The sequence below is a fragment of the Giraffa tippelskirchi genome, chromosome 12 (assembly GCF_054371585.1).
Source record: "Giraffa tippelskirchi isolate mGirTip1 chromosome 12, T2T-mGirTip1v1.2.pri, whole genome shotgun sequence".
In the NCBI taxonomy this organism is placed as follows: Eukaryota; Metazoa; Chordata; class Mammalia; order Artiodactyla; family Giraffidae; genus Giraffa; species Giraffa tippelskirchi.
The window spans coordinates 39044526-39062420 of record NC_137286.1 but is presented as its reverse complement, the minus strand read 5'-3'; the positions used below and the strand labels follow the sequence as shown (position 1 = coordinate 39062420).

Sequence of the window (17895 nt, the reverse complement as noted above, 5' to 3'; positions counted from 1 at the left end):
AGCAATCCTGGTAATGAAGCATGAGAAACTGTACAAGACTCACACATGGGGGGGTGGGGGCCTCACCCCTCCAAATATAAACTCAAAAATACAGTAAAACCAGTGATAAATCAGGTGTAGCCTCTAATACAGCCCACAAGAGAGTGGGGAACGGTGGAGGGCAGCCCATCTTCCAAACCCTGGGGCTTCTACATGCCTGGTCCACTCTGGGAGGGGCTGGTTGGGTTTGGACACAAGGCAGCTGGGGACCACTGGTACTCCTGCCCGCTGCACAGAAGTTATCAAAGGGTTTCAGAAAAGGGGTGTCTCACCAGTCCCCAGTGCTGCCCGAGACAGTCCTGCTTCGAGGTCCTGACTGCAGGATGGTGTGTGTGAACAGGCGTCACCTTAACCAGAAAGAGCATTCAGTTAACACACAGCCCAGGGGAAAGGAATTCCCGATAATAAGATGGACATCAGAGGCAAAGCCAGCAGTGGAGACCCCTGAACATAAACCCAAGGCAGGTGGTCCCAAGGCTAGTCACTTCCTCAGCACAGCCTTGACAAAAGGCAGCTGGCCGGCACCACTGACAAGCCCAGAGTCCTTCATCCCAATCCCCATTCACATCTGGGGGTCCAGGCACCTGGGAGGCATGTGCTTTTGATGAACAAAACAGTAACTGTCAGAGGTGACAGCATGGAGAGACAGACACAGGAGTGACAGCTTGTAAGCAAGCCATCGCTGCTCTTCAGATCCATCCCTAACATGTCAGGGTTTGCAGAGCATGAGCTTCACTGGAGGGGTGGGGAGTGCGGGGCCCCAATTGGGTGGTGGTAGCCCTAAGGGGCTTAGAAACAGCTGAGCCAGGAGTACGAGAGCAGCCGGTGCATCCTCAGGAGAAGGTTCTGGGGGAGGCAGTGGGTGTGAGTTGGTGGGGGGGTGCAGGAGGAGGGGAGGGGTGCTGACCAGGAGTGGCAGAGGCACAGCCTGTACTTTCCAGGGGGGCACCTCAGGCAGTGGCCTGGGTGGACACCGGCTCCATGCAGGGATGGGGTTCTCCTGGGGGCAGGATGGGATCTAATCCACTTGGGGTTCAGCTGGACAAGACCACTGACTGGTCCAGGCACCACTGGCTTCCTCCAACTTCTTTCACTGTATGGACAAGTCCCCACAGTGATGGCACTTGTGGTCAAGGGCTCCCCAACTTTTAGTGGCACAGACTCAGGAGGAGCTGGGGGTCCTCCAACTTCAGGATGTATGAGACCCCCAGGGAGTGCTGTTGGGCTGCAAGGTGCAGGACCCTGGGTCAGGTCCCCCATCCTGCAGGGGCCTAATGTCATGTGGACAATGCTGACCCAACCCAGGGTGCCTATGACGTGTCTGCAGGGGGCGGCATTGGCTGGCAGACAACCCCCATCCAGCGCTGTCACTGAGATGCAGCCACATCTTATGTGGCCCCTTGTCCCACCAGACCCCTCAGCAGACACAGGCACTTCCCACAAGTGTGTAACCCAGGCTGGTCCTGGGTGGGGAGTCACCCAGGCTGACAGATGGATACAGACTGTGGGCTCTTCCTGACCTGAGGCCTTCATGGGCCCCAGAGCTGGTGTTAGCCTCAGGCTAACGCTGAGGCTGGTGGACCTGCCCGGAAGGCTGTCATCTCCCCAAACCTCCGTCCCCCTGCCCCCTCCCTGACTGAGCAGTAAGCTCAATGGGGGCACAGCAGGAGTTGCAGGCTGGCCACCTCCCTTCCAGGCTTCGGACATTAAGTTCACACTGCCCGCATGGCCTAAGGCAGGGCCCAAGGCTGGACTCCACTCCCAGGGGACACGAGGCCTGCAGTGTCCAGGCAGAGCTGGGCATGCCCCGGGACACAGGGGCTGGGGCTGCTGTACCTGTCGCCCTGGACGTGCACGAAGTGGGGTCACTGATGGAGCGGGCCATGCGCCTGGGACCTGGCCGCACCCGCGTGCCCTTGTGGGGGCCCTCAAGGGACATGTGGTGGGGATGTGGGGTAGGCAGCGGGGTGCTCATGGGGTCGTCGGGGGTCGGGCGGCTCAGGCCAGGAGCAGCGGTGCCTTCGGAGGCCAGAAGGCTGGAGCTGTCGCCCAGTGCTGCAAAGAAAGGGACCCGAGTTAGTGCTGGTGACCACCGAGCCCCCCACCATGAGGGAGAGCATCCTCCAGAGGGCAGGCGCAGCCCACCCTCCAAACTCCAAGCCTGGAAAAAACCCTGTCATTGTGTGAGGCTGACAGTGCTGTGTGGAAAGGAAAGGAACCAGAATCACTCCAGGAGGGGCATTGGCTCCACAACAGACTCCAAGTCAGAAACCAGCTGCACCTCCCATCCAATGCATCCTGGGGCAGGGAGTCTGAAGCACAGGAAGGTGCACAGGAAGGGTCTCTTGCTCCAAGGGCAGGGCCTGTGCAGAGAGAGGTGGGGGCTTGGAGGGACCCTAGCACCCCCAGCCAGGTCCCAGTGGATCTGAGAACCTGTCTGCCCCGACACAGGCCCAGAGTGCAGCCCCTTGTCAGGTAGGGGGTTAGCCCAGCCCTGACCACTCTGGGGGTGGCCTGGCACCAGGTATTGACCAAGCTGCCCTGATGCCCCAGGTGTGAAAACTGCTTCTCAGGCCGGGCTCCACCCCTTGCCTCTCCACAGGTGGCCCTGAGGCGGGACTAGACCAGGATCTAAACAGGGTCCCCAGGAGATCTGTATGCACACCAGGGCCTGAGGACCACCTCACTGCCCTGCCTCCTGACTGAAGTAGATGTTCAAGTAGAGTGGCCCACCTGGGGGACACATGATAAGAACCACAGCAGCGTGAACTCCTGCAGGGAGGTGAGGGGAGGCTTTGGGGCCTGTTCTTTCCTCTCCTTCCTCTGGGTGCTGGGGGAGCCTCTCTATTCCCAGAGGTCCCATGTGCCCCACATCCATGCACATCCCATGCCCAGGGCCCACCCAGTCACCCCCAGTCCCTGGCCAAGGACACACAGCTGAGAGAGGGTGGGAAAGAGGTGACAGGCGGCCAAGTGGGAGCTGGCTGAAGCGACCCCTTCCAGCAGCACCTGTGCTCAGCCACCCCATGCCCCACTGTCCACCGCTGCTGCCCAAGAGGTGGTTTGAGACCATCAGTCCCATCTGTCCATTTGGAAAAACAAAGATGAGCCGGACCTCACAGATCACATGCAAAAAAAAAAAAATTCTTCAGGATCATTAACACTTTCCTTCTTTAAGATACTGTAAGAAGAAAATATGTGACAATAAACCTGCAGCCATGGGGTGGAGAAAGATTTTATAAACATGATATTGATAGAAACCGTAAAGGAAAAGCTTGATACATTTGACAACAAAAGGAATGGCAAACTTGTGTATGGTGAAGGCCTCGTTAACAGGCTTTGAGAAACAAAGCCTGAACTGGGGAAGCAAGCCTGTCATAAATAGGAAAACTGTCGCTCTGACACGTTTCCTCACTTCTCTATTTAGCAAATATTTTTCTTATTTGTTGTTGTTCTTTAGTTGCTAAGTTGTATCTGACTCTTTGCGACTCCATGAACAGGAACATGGAACCATGAACCTGAACTCCATGCCAGGCTTCTCTGTCCATGGGATTTCACAGGAAAGAATACTGGCTGCTGCTGCTGCCAAGTCATGTCAGTTGTGTCTGACTCTGTGCGACCCCATAGATGGCAGCCCACCAGGCTCCTCCGTCACTGGGATTCTCCAGGCAAGAATACTGGAGTGGGTTGCCATTTCCTTCTCCAATTTTTCTTATAAATCTAAAAAAAACTGTTAGAGAAAAAAATGGACCCCAAAACAGACCTACAAGTTGATGATAAACATGTAAAAAGGTATAGAAACACAGTCCTGTGTGTGTGTCAGGTTCACCTTTAAGGGTGGTTAAGGTCCCCAGGAGTGACAATGTCTGGGGAGGGGGGTTGTCACAAGCACCCTTGGTGGGAACATGAACTTGTAATAAAACCTTTCAGAACACAGAGTGGTCAATACCCCCAAGTCTAAAACACATGTTCGCCTGGACCTGGCAATTTTTCTTGCTGGAATTTATCCCAAGAAAATAATTGGGCAAGGGCTCAAAATCGAGTGTATAAATGCAGGAAAGAAAGAACACTTTCCTGTTTCATTAGAAAACTTTAGACCTAGACACTGTCATCATAAACACTATCAAAAAATCTTTTCAAGACTACCCAGCAGTGTATTAAAAGTCTTTTGAATAGTATTCATTCCTGTGGACTCTTTGATCCTAATTCTCCTCTTCTCTTTTACAGCTTTATTGGTGTGTAATTTGTATGCAAAAGCCCTGTATCTATTTAATGTATATAATTTGATGAGATGGGACATATGCACACAAAATTGATCCCAAATTTCTCAATGTCAGTGAAAGTCCAGTGATTGAGTTCCTCAAGGACATGCAGTCACAGAGAGACAAATGTGACTTATCTCTGAATATATGTTGTTAATAGAAACCTGATAAAATTAGAACAACATTACAGGAAAAACTCATGGTCCAAGGCTGGTAACTCTCATTTCTGCACACTGCCCCCTACTCCTTGGCTTGTGTCGTGTGACTATATCTTTGGGCTTCCCAAGTGGCTCAGAAGGTAAAGAACCTGCCTGCAGTGCAAGAGACATGGGTTCGATCCCTGGGTCAGGAAGATCCCATGGAGAAGGAAATGGCAACCTACTCCAGTATTCTTGTCTGGAGAATTCCATGGACACAGGAGCCTGGTGGGCTACAGTCCACAGGGTCACAAAGAGTTGGACAGGACGGAAGCGACTTTGCATGCACATAGGCAATAAGTGCGTTCAGCAAGGTTGTCCAATTTGAGGTGAATGCATGAGTGAATCCCCTCTGAGTCACAGTCAGTCACACATACTGACCATGAACATGCAGAAACCAAAGGTGTAAATCCAGTGCCATCACAGTTGCTCCAGGGAAAATGAAACATGTAACATGCACATCAACAAAACCTACCCAGGAGCTGTAGGTGAAAATGATACTGTGAAACCACAGACTGAAATCCACAGAGACAGACTGTGTTTGTGCCTTGGAAGACTCACCTTTAGAAAGATGATGATTCCCTAAAATACTGAACAAATGAACTTAATCTACACAACAGGAGCAGACTCAGATATGGAAATCAGACTTGGGGTTGCCAAGGGGGAGAGGGAGTCAGGGGTGGGAAGGACTGGGAGTTTGGGATTAGCAGATGCAAACTAGTATGTAAAGATTGGACAAACAAGAAGGTTCTAATGTCTGACACAGGGACCTATATTCAATATCCTGGATAAACCACAATGGAAAAGAATATGAAAAAAGAATGTGTGTATATGTATAACAAAGTCACTTTGCTGTACAGCAGACATTAACACAATATTGCAAAAAAAAAAAGAAAAGATGGTGATTCTGTTCAAATAGCTGCACAGGTTTAATGTGATTCCTGTCAAGATCCCAACAAGATATAGGCGAACTGATTCAAAATTGGCTATGAAAAGACTCTTGCTCCTTGGAAGAAAAGCTATGAAAACCTTGACAGTGTACTCAAAAACAGAGACATCACTTTGCCGACAAAGGTCTGTACAGTCAAAGCTATGGTTTTTACAGTGCATGCATGTGAGAGTTGGACCATAAAGAAGGCTGAGCGCCGAAGGATTGATGTTTTTCAACTGTGGTGTTGGAGAAGACTCTTGAGAGTCCCTTGGACTCAAGGAGATCAAACTGGTCAATCCTAAAGGAAATTAATCCTGAATATTCATTGGAAGGACTGATGGTGAAGCTGAAGCTCCAATCCCTTGGCCACCTGATGCAAAGAGCTGGCCTGTTGGAAAAGACCCTGATGCTGGGAAAGATTGAAGGCAGGAGGAGAAGAGGACGACAGAGGACAAGATGGTTGGATGGCATCAGTGACTCAATGGATGTGAGTTTGGGCACACTCTGGGAGATAGTGAAAGACAGGGAAGCTTGGTGTGCTGCAGTCCATGAGGTCGCAAAGAGTCGGACACGACTGAGAGACTGAACAACGACAACAAATGAGAGGGAAACGGCGCTGGGGTGAGGTGAGGGGGGGGGCGGACAAAGCCCCCTGGAGAAAGTATGAGGTTCCCAGGTCTGATCACTGGGGCAGAGAGGAGGATGTGTGGAGCCTCCCCTGTATTTAGCAGGAGTGGCTCCAGCAGCTCCCATCCCTTAAAGAGGAGGAGACAGAGGATGTAACAGGAGAAGAGAAGAAAAAGGGAGGAGGAGACACGCCTGGAAGACTACCATCTTAATGTTTCAGACTGAAGAGGGTGTACTTACCTTGTGAACTGAAGCCCGCAGCGACTTCAGGGTCCCCGGAGCCGGGTTCAGTCACCTGTGGGTCCGCGCTCGGGAGCTGCAGTGAGAAACAGGATGTGGGTGGTCTGCTGTCTGGAGGGTGCGTTACAGCCGCCTCTAGAAAGGCAGGTTGACTCCAGAGCTCGTCTTCCACAGACATGTGAGCAGGGCTCCAATCTTCTCCCCTGAATGTGTGGGGTGGGTGGAGGGAGACGCTATTTCCAAGACTGAAGCTCCTTCTTTGGATCTTCTGCACTCAGAACCATGTACTCACCCTGAGCCCACTCACCTTCCATTTACAGGCATTGTCTGGGACTGACGGAGGTCACACAGGGTCCCTGCCTCACTAGAGGTGGCAGGACAGCCCTTCCCTCACCCCCACCCCCTCTTCTCTCCCTGCCCTCATCCTGGGAAGAGAAGGACCGTGGCACCAACACTCATGGCACCTCAGTGCTCTGGGCTGGCAGTCTGCACACGGGCGGGCACTGAACATGCTCTGCACTCCCCAGGGCTGCATGCACCCGGCCCTCTCCTCTGCCTTCTGCTAGCACGTGGGGTTGGGAGGCTGCTCCCAAGGCCAGGGGTCCAGGTGCACATGGAGTGTGTGCCAAGTTGACGCAGGCCCCCAAGCCCAGTGGAGGGGGTGGCTGTGAAACTTGAATCAGGGTGCACGGTCCTCATACTTTTGCAGCTTTCTTCTTGAATGACTGTTAGACCCAGAGAGGCCTGGGGAGTGTGAGGGGAGAGACCAGCCTCCTCTGCTGGGCAGGGATGGGGCATGTCTGCTCCCCACATGCCCTCTTTGGGCTGGGATCTGCCCCAGGGGTCCGCCCCTCCCTGATTCAGGGCACAGCAGCCTCTCCTCTCCCCTCCCCAGCCATGCACCTGAAGGCGTGAACCCTGTGTGCACTGACCCTGTGCCTCTCATGAACACCATCTCTGGGTCTTCGAGGTATTTCAGGACTGCTGGCCAGTAATGACCTGGTGGAGGCTGGGAAGGTCAGGTGGGCTTTGTGGCGGGCCTGGTTCCAGCTCAGTAATTACATTTCTGTCTCTCTCCTGCTCAATCGGAAGCTTATAGTGGGCGCCCACCTCTCCTCTGTCAAGCAGGCTGGGGGATGGGCTACTGGCCCCCACCCCACTCCACCCCACCAGAGGGGTGAGCTGCACACCCACAGGGATCAGACAGGGAGGTGCCCCAATCGTCCCTTGGATCCTGCGTGTATATAACACCATCCAGCATTCAGCACTCCCTCCCTGCCGGGGAAAGGTCAGTTGGGGCAAATTCACAACATCCACACCAGGTAACCTGTGTGGGAAATCTGTGTAAAGAATCTCCAGCCAGGGACATTCCTGGTGGTCCAGTGGCTAAGACTCTGTGCTCCCAGTACAGGGGGGTCCGGATTCAATCCCTGGTCAGGGAACTATATTCAACATGCAGCAACTAAAAGTTCTCAGGCTACAGCTAAAGATTCCACACGCTGAAACAACAACATAAAAATTCCACGTGCCACCAAAGAAGATCAAAGATCCCACATTCGGCAATCCGAATGTGAACCTTTTTTGTAATTTTTGAAGGAAGCTGGTTGTTTTTTTTTTTTAATATTTATTTATTTGGCAACTAAGACTGGGCACAGACAAATAAATAAATAATAAAAACAAAACTAAACAGCTCCCTGCAAGATCACAAAAAAGGAACAGTGCCCAGAGGTTTGTTTCCTTTCTAACTCTTGCCTGTATCTAACCTTCTTTTTGACTCCCTTTTCTTTTTTGTAGGAGTGGGTGGCAACTTCAGGCCTGAAAATAAAAAGCTTCTGGCAATAAAGAAATATAAATAAAACAAGAGAAGTAAAATACACGGCAAGACAAGGTCAGGAGGAAATTGGATTCATGTCATGTTTTGCAGAAGCGGCACCGGCTTCCCTCTGGCTCACAGTCAAACCTAGTGTCAAGAGGAGACAGCTCCTGGGAGCAGGGCGTCCATCACCCTGGTGAGCAGGGTGTCAGGGTTGAACTTGAATGTGCCTCGCCCCCATCACCCCATGTCCAAGGCCACCTGGCCGCAGCTCAGCTGTGGGGGAACGACTGCTCACTTCAACCAGCATTGTCGGTGAAACACAGAGGCAGTGGAAGAAATATATTTGCAGCATAGAATTGGAGCTGAAATCTGAGTTTAGCAATAAAGGCTCATAACAGCTCCCACAGGACAGAGGGTGAAAGGGCTGGGAAAGGAGAGGCTGCATGAATGACGTAATGTGGACGCTCCAATGCCTGCATTTGTTTATTCCCAGATGTGTTGTTTTGATCACTTATCGTAACTGAAAAGTCAATCGGCATTTAGGCAAATAAGCCAAGTTCCCCCATCTCCCTTTCTTGTAGGAAGCTGGGGCTAAGACGTCGTGCGTGGAAACTCTGCCCTGTGTCTGTAAATGAGTTTCCTACTCCTGGCTGAGGTCAGGCGGCTGTGTCGTAGGTTCACAGAGCGCTGTCCTTGGTGGGGGTGGGGGGTGGGGCAGGGACGGGCAGTAATCAGCAGTCGAGGAAAAGGGGCACTAAGATTTTGGGCTCACGTTCCAAAACAATCTTTCAAGATACGTGACTTACAGGTCTTCAAATGTAAAGGTCATTTTGTCTGAAAATATAAATAATAACTTTGAGGACTTGGGGTTGGACACAGCTCTGTCATGTCCCTTGCCTTTCTCACAACTTCTGGCCCCATCCACTGTATTGCCACCAAAATCCTAAAGCTTGCTGGGTCACATCCACCCCAGATGCCCAGCTGTTCAAAGGAAGCTCTACAGTGTGGCGTCCAGGGTCATCAATCTGTATCCACATCATTCCCGTGAACTCTCTTCCTGCCCCCTAGGCCTCCGCAAGGAGCTGCTCTGGCTCACAAGCCCCATCCATCCATGATGGCCCAGCTGGCCCTTCCTCCGAGGCCACAGAGAAGTCCATTCGTCCCTGTCCTGTGACCTCGAGGAAGGGGACCCCGTTCACCTCTGGATCTTGGAAACTGTGAACCAGTGCATGGTCTTATGGACCCCCCGGAACACGTGTAGGACGTCAACCTGGCAAATTTGCCCACTTTCCTGTTGTAGAAAGAAACCTGCTTCCAGTCCTGCCCCAAGCTCAGGCCATGGAGAAGAGGGCTCATCGCAGACCAAGTCAGAATGGAACCTGAATGCAGCCGAAACATAAGGTCAAAACGAACATGCTGAGCGTGGAGGTGGGGGGGCATGTTTCTTTCCAAGTCAAAAATCTATTGAGATGTGCAGCCTCTGCCCTGCTCAGACCTGCACAGCATCTGCTTGTCTTTCCAGGGGCAGTTGTCTTCCTCTCTTTATCATAAGGAGCACAAACAGGCACATTTGTGCCTATTTGTACACATCTGTCCTAACAAGGGTGTAATTAACCTCATATTCCGGGGAGAAGGGCTCATGCTATAAGGGAGCTGCTCCTGACTGTCCAGTTAGGGGGAGGGCTGCCTGGGGGAGGGGGCAACTGGCAGGCGCAGTGTCCCTTCCATGAACGGGAGGGGTTCCTGGACTCCCAGCCCCCCCAACTCCCCCTGCTTCCCCGGGGCGTCTGTGGAATTGGAAAGTGCTGGCAGGCCACAGGGTCAGAGAGAGTCAGCTGGCGGCCCCTGGATAGGGAGGAGGAGGGGTGTGGTGGCCTCTTCATCACAGATGCTGTCAGCCAGGCCCAGGGAAGGGGGGCCACATCCAGTGACAACAATCAATTGTGCAGGCGCTTGTAATCTGGCAGTCTCTGAGCCAACACAAGCTCATATGAGATGGGTCTTTGCCCTTGAAAATTTCTTCCCCAAAATCTTGTGAAAGAAATCTCCACCTAGAGAATTCCTCATACTTCTGGAAAATGATATATGGGTCTTAGAACAGGTATTACCATCATCATCCTCAGATGTAGTCTAGTCTTCAGGAAAAAAAAGAGAGTAAAATAGTGATCAACATCCTTCTAGGTCCAAGTGTGGGGGTGCCTCAAATGGCACCCTCAAACCCAAAGCTGCTTCCCAGCCCACTGGGTCCTCGGAGGCCCGGCAGGGCAGGAGCATGGCTGGGGCTTCTCGCTGGCTCCTGCCCTGCCACTGTCCACGGGGTGGTGCACACAGACCTGAGAATCACTGCTCGGCTCCTCTCCTCTGGACATGGAGGGACTATGGAGATGCAGGCCAGGGGACCCTGGAGCTCTGTGTGGCAGAGGGGTTGCGGTGCGAAGGGGGATGTGGAGGGGGAGGTGGCAGGGGTCCCTCCCACCCCAAGGTAGCTGAGGAGAATCACACAGCCTTGTGGGCTTCCTGGGGTCTCCAGTTCCCCAGCCGCCCTGCAGTGCCCCTGCTGGTTACAGGCTGAGCTGCCTGTCTGCTCCTGGGTCAGCCCCTCCTGTCTTCCAGGGCCCTCCCTCCCCTGGCCCTGGGGAGCCCCTGGTCCCATGCTCCAGGCCCTGGCACAACCCTTTCATAACCCCCCTCATCCTGTTCCCACACCCTACCCCCACCCCCAACTATTTCCTATCCAGCCTCTTCTTGGAGCATCTTGCCAGAGCCATTGACCCCCATTCCCAAATGTGTAGCAGCTGCAGTGGGGATTTGTGAGCCAGGCTGATTCTCAGCAGCCCCCAGAGTGCTGGGGGTTGGCCCAGCATCTGCATTTGATTGACAAGCCCTCCACAGAGTCAGAAGGCCCCCCGGAGCCTAGAAAAAGTGTCCACACTCCTGGTGCCCCTCCTTGGGTGCCACACCCCCCCTTCCTGACGCCATCTTGTCCTGCCCACTCCCCTACCCCCATGGCAGCTGGTCCTGCCAAAGTCACCAGTAGACCTTGGATGGTGAGCCAGGTGGATGGGGCTCAATCTTTAACAACCTCCGGGCAACACCTGGCTGGTGCTTTCCTCCCTGAGCACTGGTTTCTGGGACCCCCCAGCCATGCCTTCTCCTTGGCCCTCATCCCCTGGCTCCAGGGCTTCAGTGACCACCTCTGCAGCGAATCCCAACCTCTCTAAGACCCAAAGTCCAGACCCTATCAGCCACAGACATTCCCTTGGATGTTCTGATGACCCTGGTACCCAGCGAGGACCAGCAAGTAGATTGTTGTCTCCCCATCTCACATCTGCCCCTCCCTCTGAGCCTTTGCAGGAACTCCCTCCCCTGGGAGCACACCCCTCCTCCCTGACCTGCTGACCTGCCAATGGCTGAGGCCTCAGCTCCCAGGATCCCTGGACCCACCCAGGGACCAGCATCCCTGCCCAGTGCCTCACAGTACCTGGAGCTCTGCTCAGGGCTCTGACCACTCTCACAGGAAGCAGGTTCCCTTGACAATACTGACTGATCAATTTTTATCATGAAGAGAAAAATAAACCACTTCAGGAAGGCAGAATGCTCTGCTTTGCTTTAAAGGGAAAAGTTCCAGAGAATTTGGTCATTAATGGGTCTATAGACGACAGTCACCCATGTCACACTGCTGCCTTCTCCTTCTGCGGCCGTTCCCCTGTCTGTCCTTTCCCAAGACGGGAAAATGGCCAGGAGACTCAGCCGAGTCCTTCTGCTGGACTGACAGTCTCAGGACCTCTCGGTGGGAGCAGGCCCTGAGGTGTCAGGAGCCTCTGCCTTGGCTGGGTGGGTGGCAGTCACACCCCAGGAGTCTGAGGAGAGCCTGTGGTAGAGACGTCCCCCAGGCGCCGAGCCTCTTCCCTTTTCTTCCTGTCACACAACCACCGGCCTATAGAACTTGATCCCCTGAAGATAGGACTGTCCAGTCACATCCCTGGAAGCTGAGCCCGGCACAGGGGGTCTCCAGGGCCACTCCTCAGGGGGTGGTGGGAACACACAGGCCCTGGAGCCTGGCCTGGTCACCGCGCAACCTGACTCACAGGGTGACAGCGCGAGGTTGGGCCTGTACCACCTCTGCGGGGGGTTGGGGGGTGGATCCATGGCTGTGGAAGCCTCACGGCTGTGCCCCTGGAAGTCCCGGTCCCATCTGTGTCTCCTCTGCCTGGTATATGGGGCCCAGGAGTGGCTGCAGCCTCCTCCCTGGATGGCTGTGTGTCCCCCATCAGACACACACTGTCCAATCCCTGCAGTTACCCAAGGGGCCACCATGTGGCCCCATCACTACATCTGTATTTGGGCCAATGCGACATTTCCCTGTGTTCAAGGTGTCTCTGCCCTGGCCAGTGACCCTCGATATTCAGCAATGACAGCATGATGACAAGGATGGTGATGATAATACCAAAGAAGTGCAAGTAGCTTTTGCCAAATCAGACCCTGCCATATGCCCAGCCCTGTCCATTACAACTGTCCTGGTCCACCTGAAGGGCTTGGTACTATTATGATCCCACTTCACAGATGAGGAAACCGAGGCCACATAACCTGAGTGTGTGCCTTCTGGGCTCAGGCCCCTCCCTGGCTGTAGCCACCAGGGTTCTGGCAGGAGCAGGGGTTCAAACCAGCTCTGTCATGTGTCTGGCCAACCAAGACAGTGGCCTGTAGCTGAAACAGCCCAGAGCCCCCTGCATACTCAGGGCTCCCTGCCCCTGCCTCCTGCTTAGACAGGCCTGAGACACCAGTACCCACAGGTTTGCTGAACAGCTGCGAGAGATTCCAAAGAAGGCAGAAAGGCCGGGAACAGGGAACCGGCCTGTTGGAGAGCCGGGGACTCACCTGGCTGGTGGGGCTCGGGCCTACCACGGCCTCGTAGGGTGGCGGGAGCTCAGCAGGGTACAGCAGGCCTGGGCTGTTGATGGCGACACCATACAAAGTGCCAAACGGGGAGGAAGCGAAGTCCAGGTGGAGGCCCCTGAGTGGCAGAAGGAGGAAGGTCACCCTCTGGGGAAGGAGCCAGCTGTTCCCATTGCCCTCAGGGCAATTGGAACAATTCCCACACGGAATTCTTGGGTGTGTGAAAAAAAGCCTCATTCACTAGGTGGTTCTAACTCTTGTTTATTGCTCTCAAAGGGTACTGGAACTTTCACCAACTTTATGGCCTTTTCCGTGACAATGAAAACCATCTTACAGCTGATTTCATCTTTAATTAAATGTGACTGTAACCTGACAGGAAATAGGCAACCCACTCCAGTATTCTTCCCTGGAGAATCCCATGGACAGAGAAGCCTGGTGGGCTACAGTCCATGGGGTCAAAAACAGTCAGACACGACTGAGCACGCATGCATGTTCAACCTGAGAGCTGTACTGTGTTTTCTAAGAGTGGAATAGGACTGGTCCTGCCTGGGTTTCCCCTTGGATACCCTGCAGTGAGGCCAGAGGAAGCACATAGGTCTCTGAGCATCCCACTTCACCACCACCCCACCCGGGGCTCTGCTGTCAGGACCAACATTCAGGCCTTCATCCGCCTCCCCTCTGCTCACCTGCATGGACAATGAGCATCTCATGTCGCCCTCATCCCCAGACGGCTTCCCATTCTTGGGCCCCAGTATCCCTCAGGGAGGTGTCCCCAGAGACACCCACCTGTGGGCCTCTGCAGTGGGTGTGCAGGTGTACTCTGGAGGGTAATAGGGTGGAGGAGGCAGCGGGGGCACGAACTCATCGAAATCCAAAGTCTGGTGGAGCACGGTACCATGAGGGGTCAGGCAGGCCGGGCTGGTAGAAGGTGCCCTTTGTGGAAGGAACTGGAAGACAGAGAGGTTCCGAGTGATCAGTCGGCTGGTGTGGCTTGTGTCTCATGAAGCTAATTGCACCGAAGCTTTAATGACACAGTTGGAACTCAGGGACTTCAACCTGTCAAACAGTGTTAGTTGTTCAGTTGTATTCAACTCTTTGTAACCCCATGGACTGTAGCCCGCCAGGCTCCTCTGTCCATGGAATTCTCCAGGTAAGAATACTGGAGTGTGTAGCCATCTCCTTATCCAAGGGAATATTCCTGACCCCAGGGATCAACCCGCACTGCAGGCTGATTATTTACTCAAGGGAACTGGCTAAACATATACGTGAAACAATGGCTCTGCGAGGATCCCCCTCCCTCTGGAGCCTCATCGCGCTCCGTTCCCCTGCTGTTACACAGACATGTGTCTTCTGAGGCAAAGCACAGTCCAGGAAGACTTCACTCCTATCTCTGCCACTAACTTGGGCTGCATGTGGCTCCTGCCTTCTCCACACAGAGCCCGGCCAATGCCCCTCCAGCAGGTGTGAGCTGAGGCTTGTGTGCTTAATCATCTGAGACAGAGGTGCTTCCATGGCCAAGGGCAGTGCGGATGTGTCTGCCAACCTTGACTTTGGAAAGCTTGCCCCACGGCCACTGCACAATGCTGAGCAGCCAGGATGAGGCCAAGGGTCCTGGGGGTCTCATGGGGTGAAGACTCAGGAATTAGAGAAATCAACAATACCCTCAATCATGAAACGCAAAAGGCAAAGTGCTTTCCCGTGGAAGGTCCAATTCCACCAGGAATGAGAGAGGTGAGGAGGTTCAGGCGATCCTATTAGTAGGTTTAAAGGAGTCAATGTGGTCATGCGAGGGAGGCTTTTTAAAGGTTAAACAGAGGTCCCCATTTCTGCCCTAAAGTCCAGATGGCCTTTCCAGGGGGTGTTGCCCTGTCCTCAAGAAAGCATCTCAGACTTAGCAGCAGTCACCTGGCTCCTTGGCTTCCACAGTGGAACCCCATGAGTTACCCCGATATCTCCCCAACATCCCTCAAATCTGTCTGCCAAGGCAGCGTCTATCTGGGAGCCCGGGGTCACTGGCCCTGGACTTTGCTCTGAGACAGGCGGGTGGAGAGCCACACCCCACGGTCTCCCCGGCAGCTGGTGTCCTGTTAGGTTCTACCCACAGGGGCGTGAGAGGGAGTCAGACAAAGAGGCAGCCAGGGAGGAGGGGTTCCTCAGACTGCTCCTGCCCCTCCTCCCCTCTGTCCTCTACTGTTCACCCCTGGGAAGTAACCAGATCCCTGTAGGAGCTGTGCTGAAATTCCAAGGGTGAGTCCTTTTCCCTCCCTGGCCCTGGGTCCTGTCTGTGTCTTATCTCTGAGCCTCGCCTGGTACCCCAGGCCCAGCAGATGCTCTATGAGCATCCACTTCACAGGTGAACAATATCTCCTGGCTGCCACCTCCAGGCAGCCCTCAGATTATCTTCTCCTTTCGAGAGCATCTAACTCACTTCTCTGCCTTGGTTTTCTTCCTCTTGTTCTGCTTTAAAAAGCTACGTTTAATCCAACCAGATGAAGTTAACCCCTTTTAAAACTCTTTTACGTGCCTCCCCTCCCTGAATCCCGCCAGGTTTCCAGCCTCCTTACCCACTAACCCATGGGTACCCCCTAATCCTCCATCTGCCCTTTGAACCAACCTCAAATACCAAACAAGGTCTGTTCTCTCTCCCTGGATCCTGTCTTCTCTCACCCTCAACCTCCCAGTCATCCTCAGGATGTGCAGAAATGCTTGCTGCCCACTGTTTCCTCTGTGGCCCCAAGTCTGCAGGGTGATGGCCAGGTGCAGAGCCCGAGTGTGCTGGGGAGGAAACGGGCTCTGAAGAATCACTTCCTTCCCATGTGGTTCTGCTTGTCCTGGGACACCTGTACAAGCCTTGGGTGGTCCGTGTGATGACAAAGGGGTACCTGTGCCTGGTGAGCAGTGTGAGGATGGTACCTGTCTGAGGTGTTCACACAACTGGCGTGGGCATCACTGCCCAGCTCTCATCATCCTCAAAAGAGGACTTTGCATTTTAGTCTCTGCTGGAGAGAAGCCTGTTCTCATGGGTATGCTCTGGGGGAAGAACCCATGTTAGGCACATGCTTTCCAGGTGGCGCTAGTGGTAAAGAACCCACCTCCCAGTGCAGGAGACAGAAGAGATGTGGGTTTGATCCTTGGGTTGGGAAGATCCCCCGGAGGAAGGTATGGCAACTCACTCCACTATTCTTGCCTGGAGAATCCCATGGACAGAGGAGCCTGGCAGGCTGCAGTCCATGGGGCCGCAAAGAGTTGGACAGAACTGAAGCGAGTTAGCATGCATGCACGTCCTTGGTAGAAAGAGCAGGATTATTGCCATGGAAAAGGTTTCTAAATGGACCTCTTGTCGGTAAGCTGGAGCTCTCCCTTCCTGCACTCTGGACCTAGGAGTGACAGCCCCCCAGGCATGCTGCTCTCTGGTCCTTCTACCTCTCCCTCAGGTGAGCAGGGAAACCTCCTCAAACAGGTTCAGACCAGTTTAAGTTACTACCATAATTTACAGTGAAATATGAATGCAGACAAGAAAACTTGCTTGTTCTGTGAAAACTGAGTTGGAGGCTCTGGAAAAGACTTCATAGCTAAGCAGAAACTGCTGCCAAGGTGGGTCTTGGCCAGGCAGTCGTCAGGATCATAAAACATCCATGCAGATGGCTTCACACGGCTGACTCCAGCTGAAAGGAACTAAATCTGGAAATCACAGAGGGTGTGATTTCCACGAATAACCTGATACACCAAAGAGACCTATAGTCAAAATGAAGAGAATGGTGCCTCACCAAGACAGGGCAACAAATGCTCATTTGCATTTTTAAAGTCAAAATACAATGTTCATGGTATAAATGCATCATTTTTACGTAAGTCTGATGTAACTGGCTTTTTAGATCAAGCAGACATCCATCGATCCTCATCGGATAGGTAAGTAACACCTAGGACCTAAAGACCTTTGTGGTGAACCCAGACTTCAAGGAGAGTCACTGTGGGTCCAAGGCGGGCCGGATGGGTAGAAGATGCAGGTGAACTTGACTGATCTGGGAGCTCCTAGGGGGCACTCTATCCCTCCGTATTTCTGGCCAGCACCCCTTCTTAGCTCCGTGGGCAAGCCCGCTGCACCATGTCTGTGAAGGCACGGTACTCTGCCTGCCACATCTGAGGCAGCTCCATTTCAACAAGGCACAGGACAAGTGGAGAACATAAATGACAGCAACAAAAGACGATGCTAACAAGCTGGTGCCGAAGGCATATGCGTGTAATAGCAGACGATGTCCCTAAGGCTGGGTGGCAGGCAATAAAATAAGTGGGGAGGAAAACAGCTTACTGCAAAAATGAAAAACTGAGATTACACGTAGGAAATAAAACTAAAAACATGCAATTATAGGCCTGTGGAGGTAAATGCTTTCTCCATGAAACTATATCAATAAATGGAATTTTATCATCAGATGGTCTTTTGGAAATAATGGTCCACTATTTCCAAATGTATTACAGGAATTCAGTTAGATAAATTCTGACCATAGGTATAACAATTTGCATCTCATGTAGACATGTCTTCATTATATGAATTCTTCCCAAATTATTAATTATTCCAAAATGTTGATCCACAGAAATAAGAATAAAATTGTGGGCTCCTTCCACATGGGATAAGGCCTTTGTTGTGAGTCACAGTCTGTTGATGGGAGTGCCCCATGGCTTTTCTTGCATAAAACACACCTGTACAACATTCTCTGACTTTCTAGGTCTGTGTTTTTACAGCACAGCCAGAACTTAAAGATACTTGGGTAGCAGTGTGTGTACAGACAACCCCTAGACTTTTTTTAGTTTTTATCCCAACCCCCTAGAGTTGTCCGACCTACATTTAAATTGATGGCAATATATCTAGTGACCCTCTTTTACATAAATGAC

At 52.8% G+C, this 17895-nt stretch overlaps 1 protein-coding gene across 5 annotated transcripts in view; it reads right to left on the bottom strand.

Annotated features, from left to right (window-relative positions):
• The window catches only part of ENTREP2 (endosomal transmembrane epsin interactor 2), a 225767-nt gene that overhangs the window by 5786 nt on the left and 202086 nt on the right, over positions 1-17895 (bottom strand). For all 5 annotated transcript variants that reach the window (XM_081546643.1, XM_081546644.1, XM_081546640.1 and 2 more), the window contains 5 exons: positions 13795-13955; positions 12991-13126; positions 6297-6372; positions 1876-2094; positions 312-386 (listed from right to left, as the gene is read on the bottom strand). In XM_081546643.1, coding sequence (XP_081402769.1) covers positions 312-386; positions 1876-2094; positions 6297-6372; positions 12991-13126; positions 13795-13955 — 667 coding nt within the window. The remainder of the gene's footprint in view (positions 1-311; positions 387-1875; positions 2095-6296; positions 6373-12990; positions 13127-13794; positions 13956-17895) is intronic.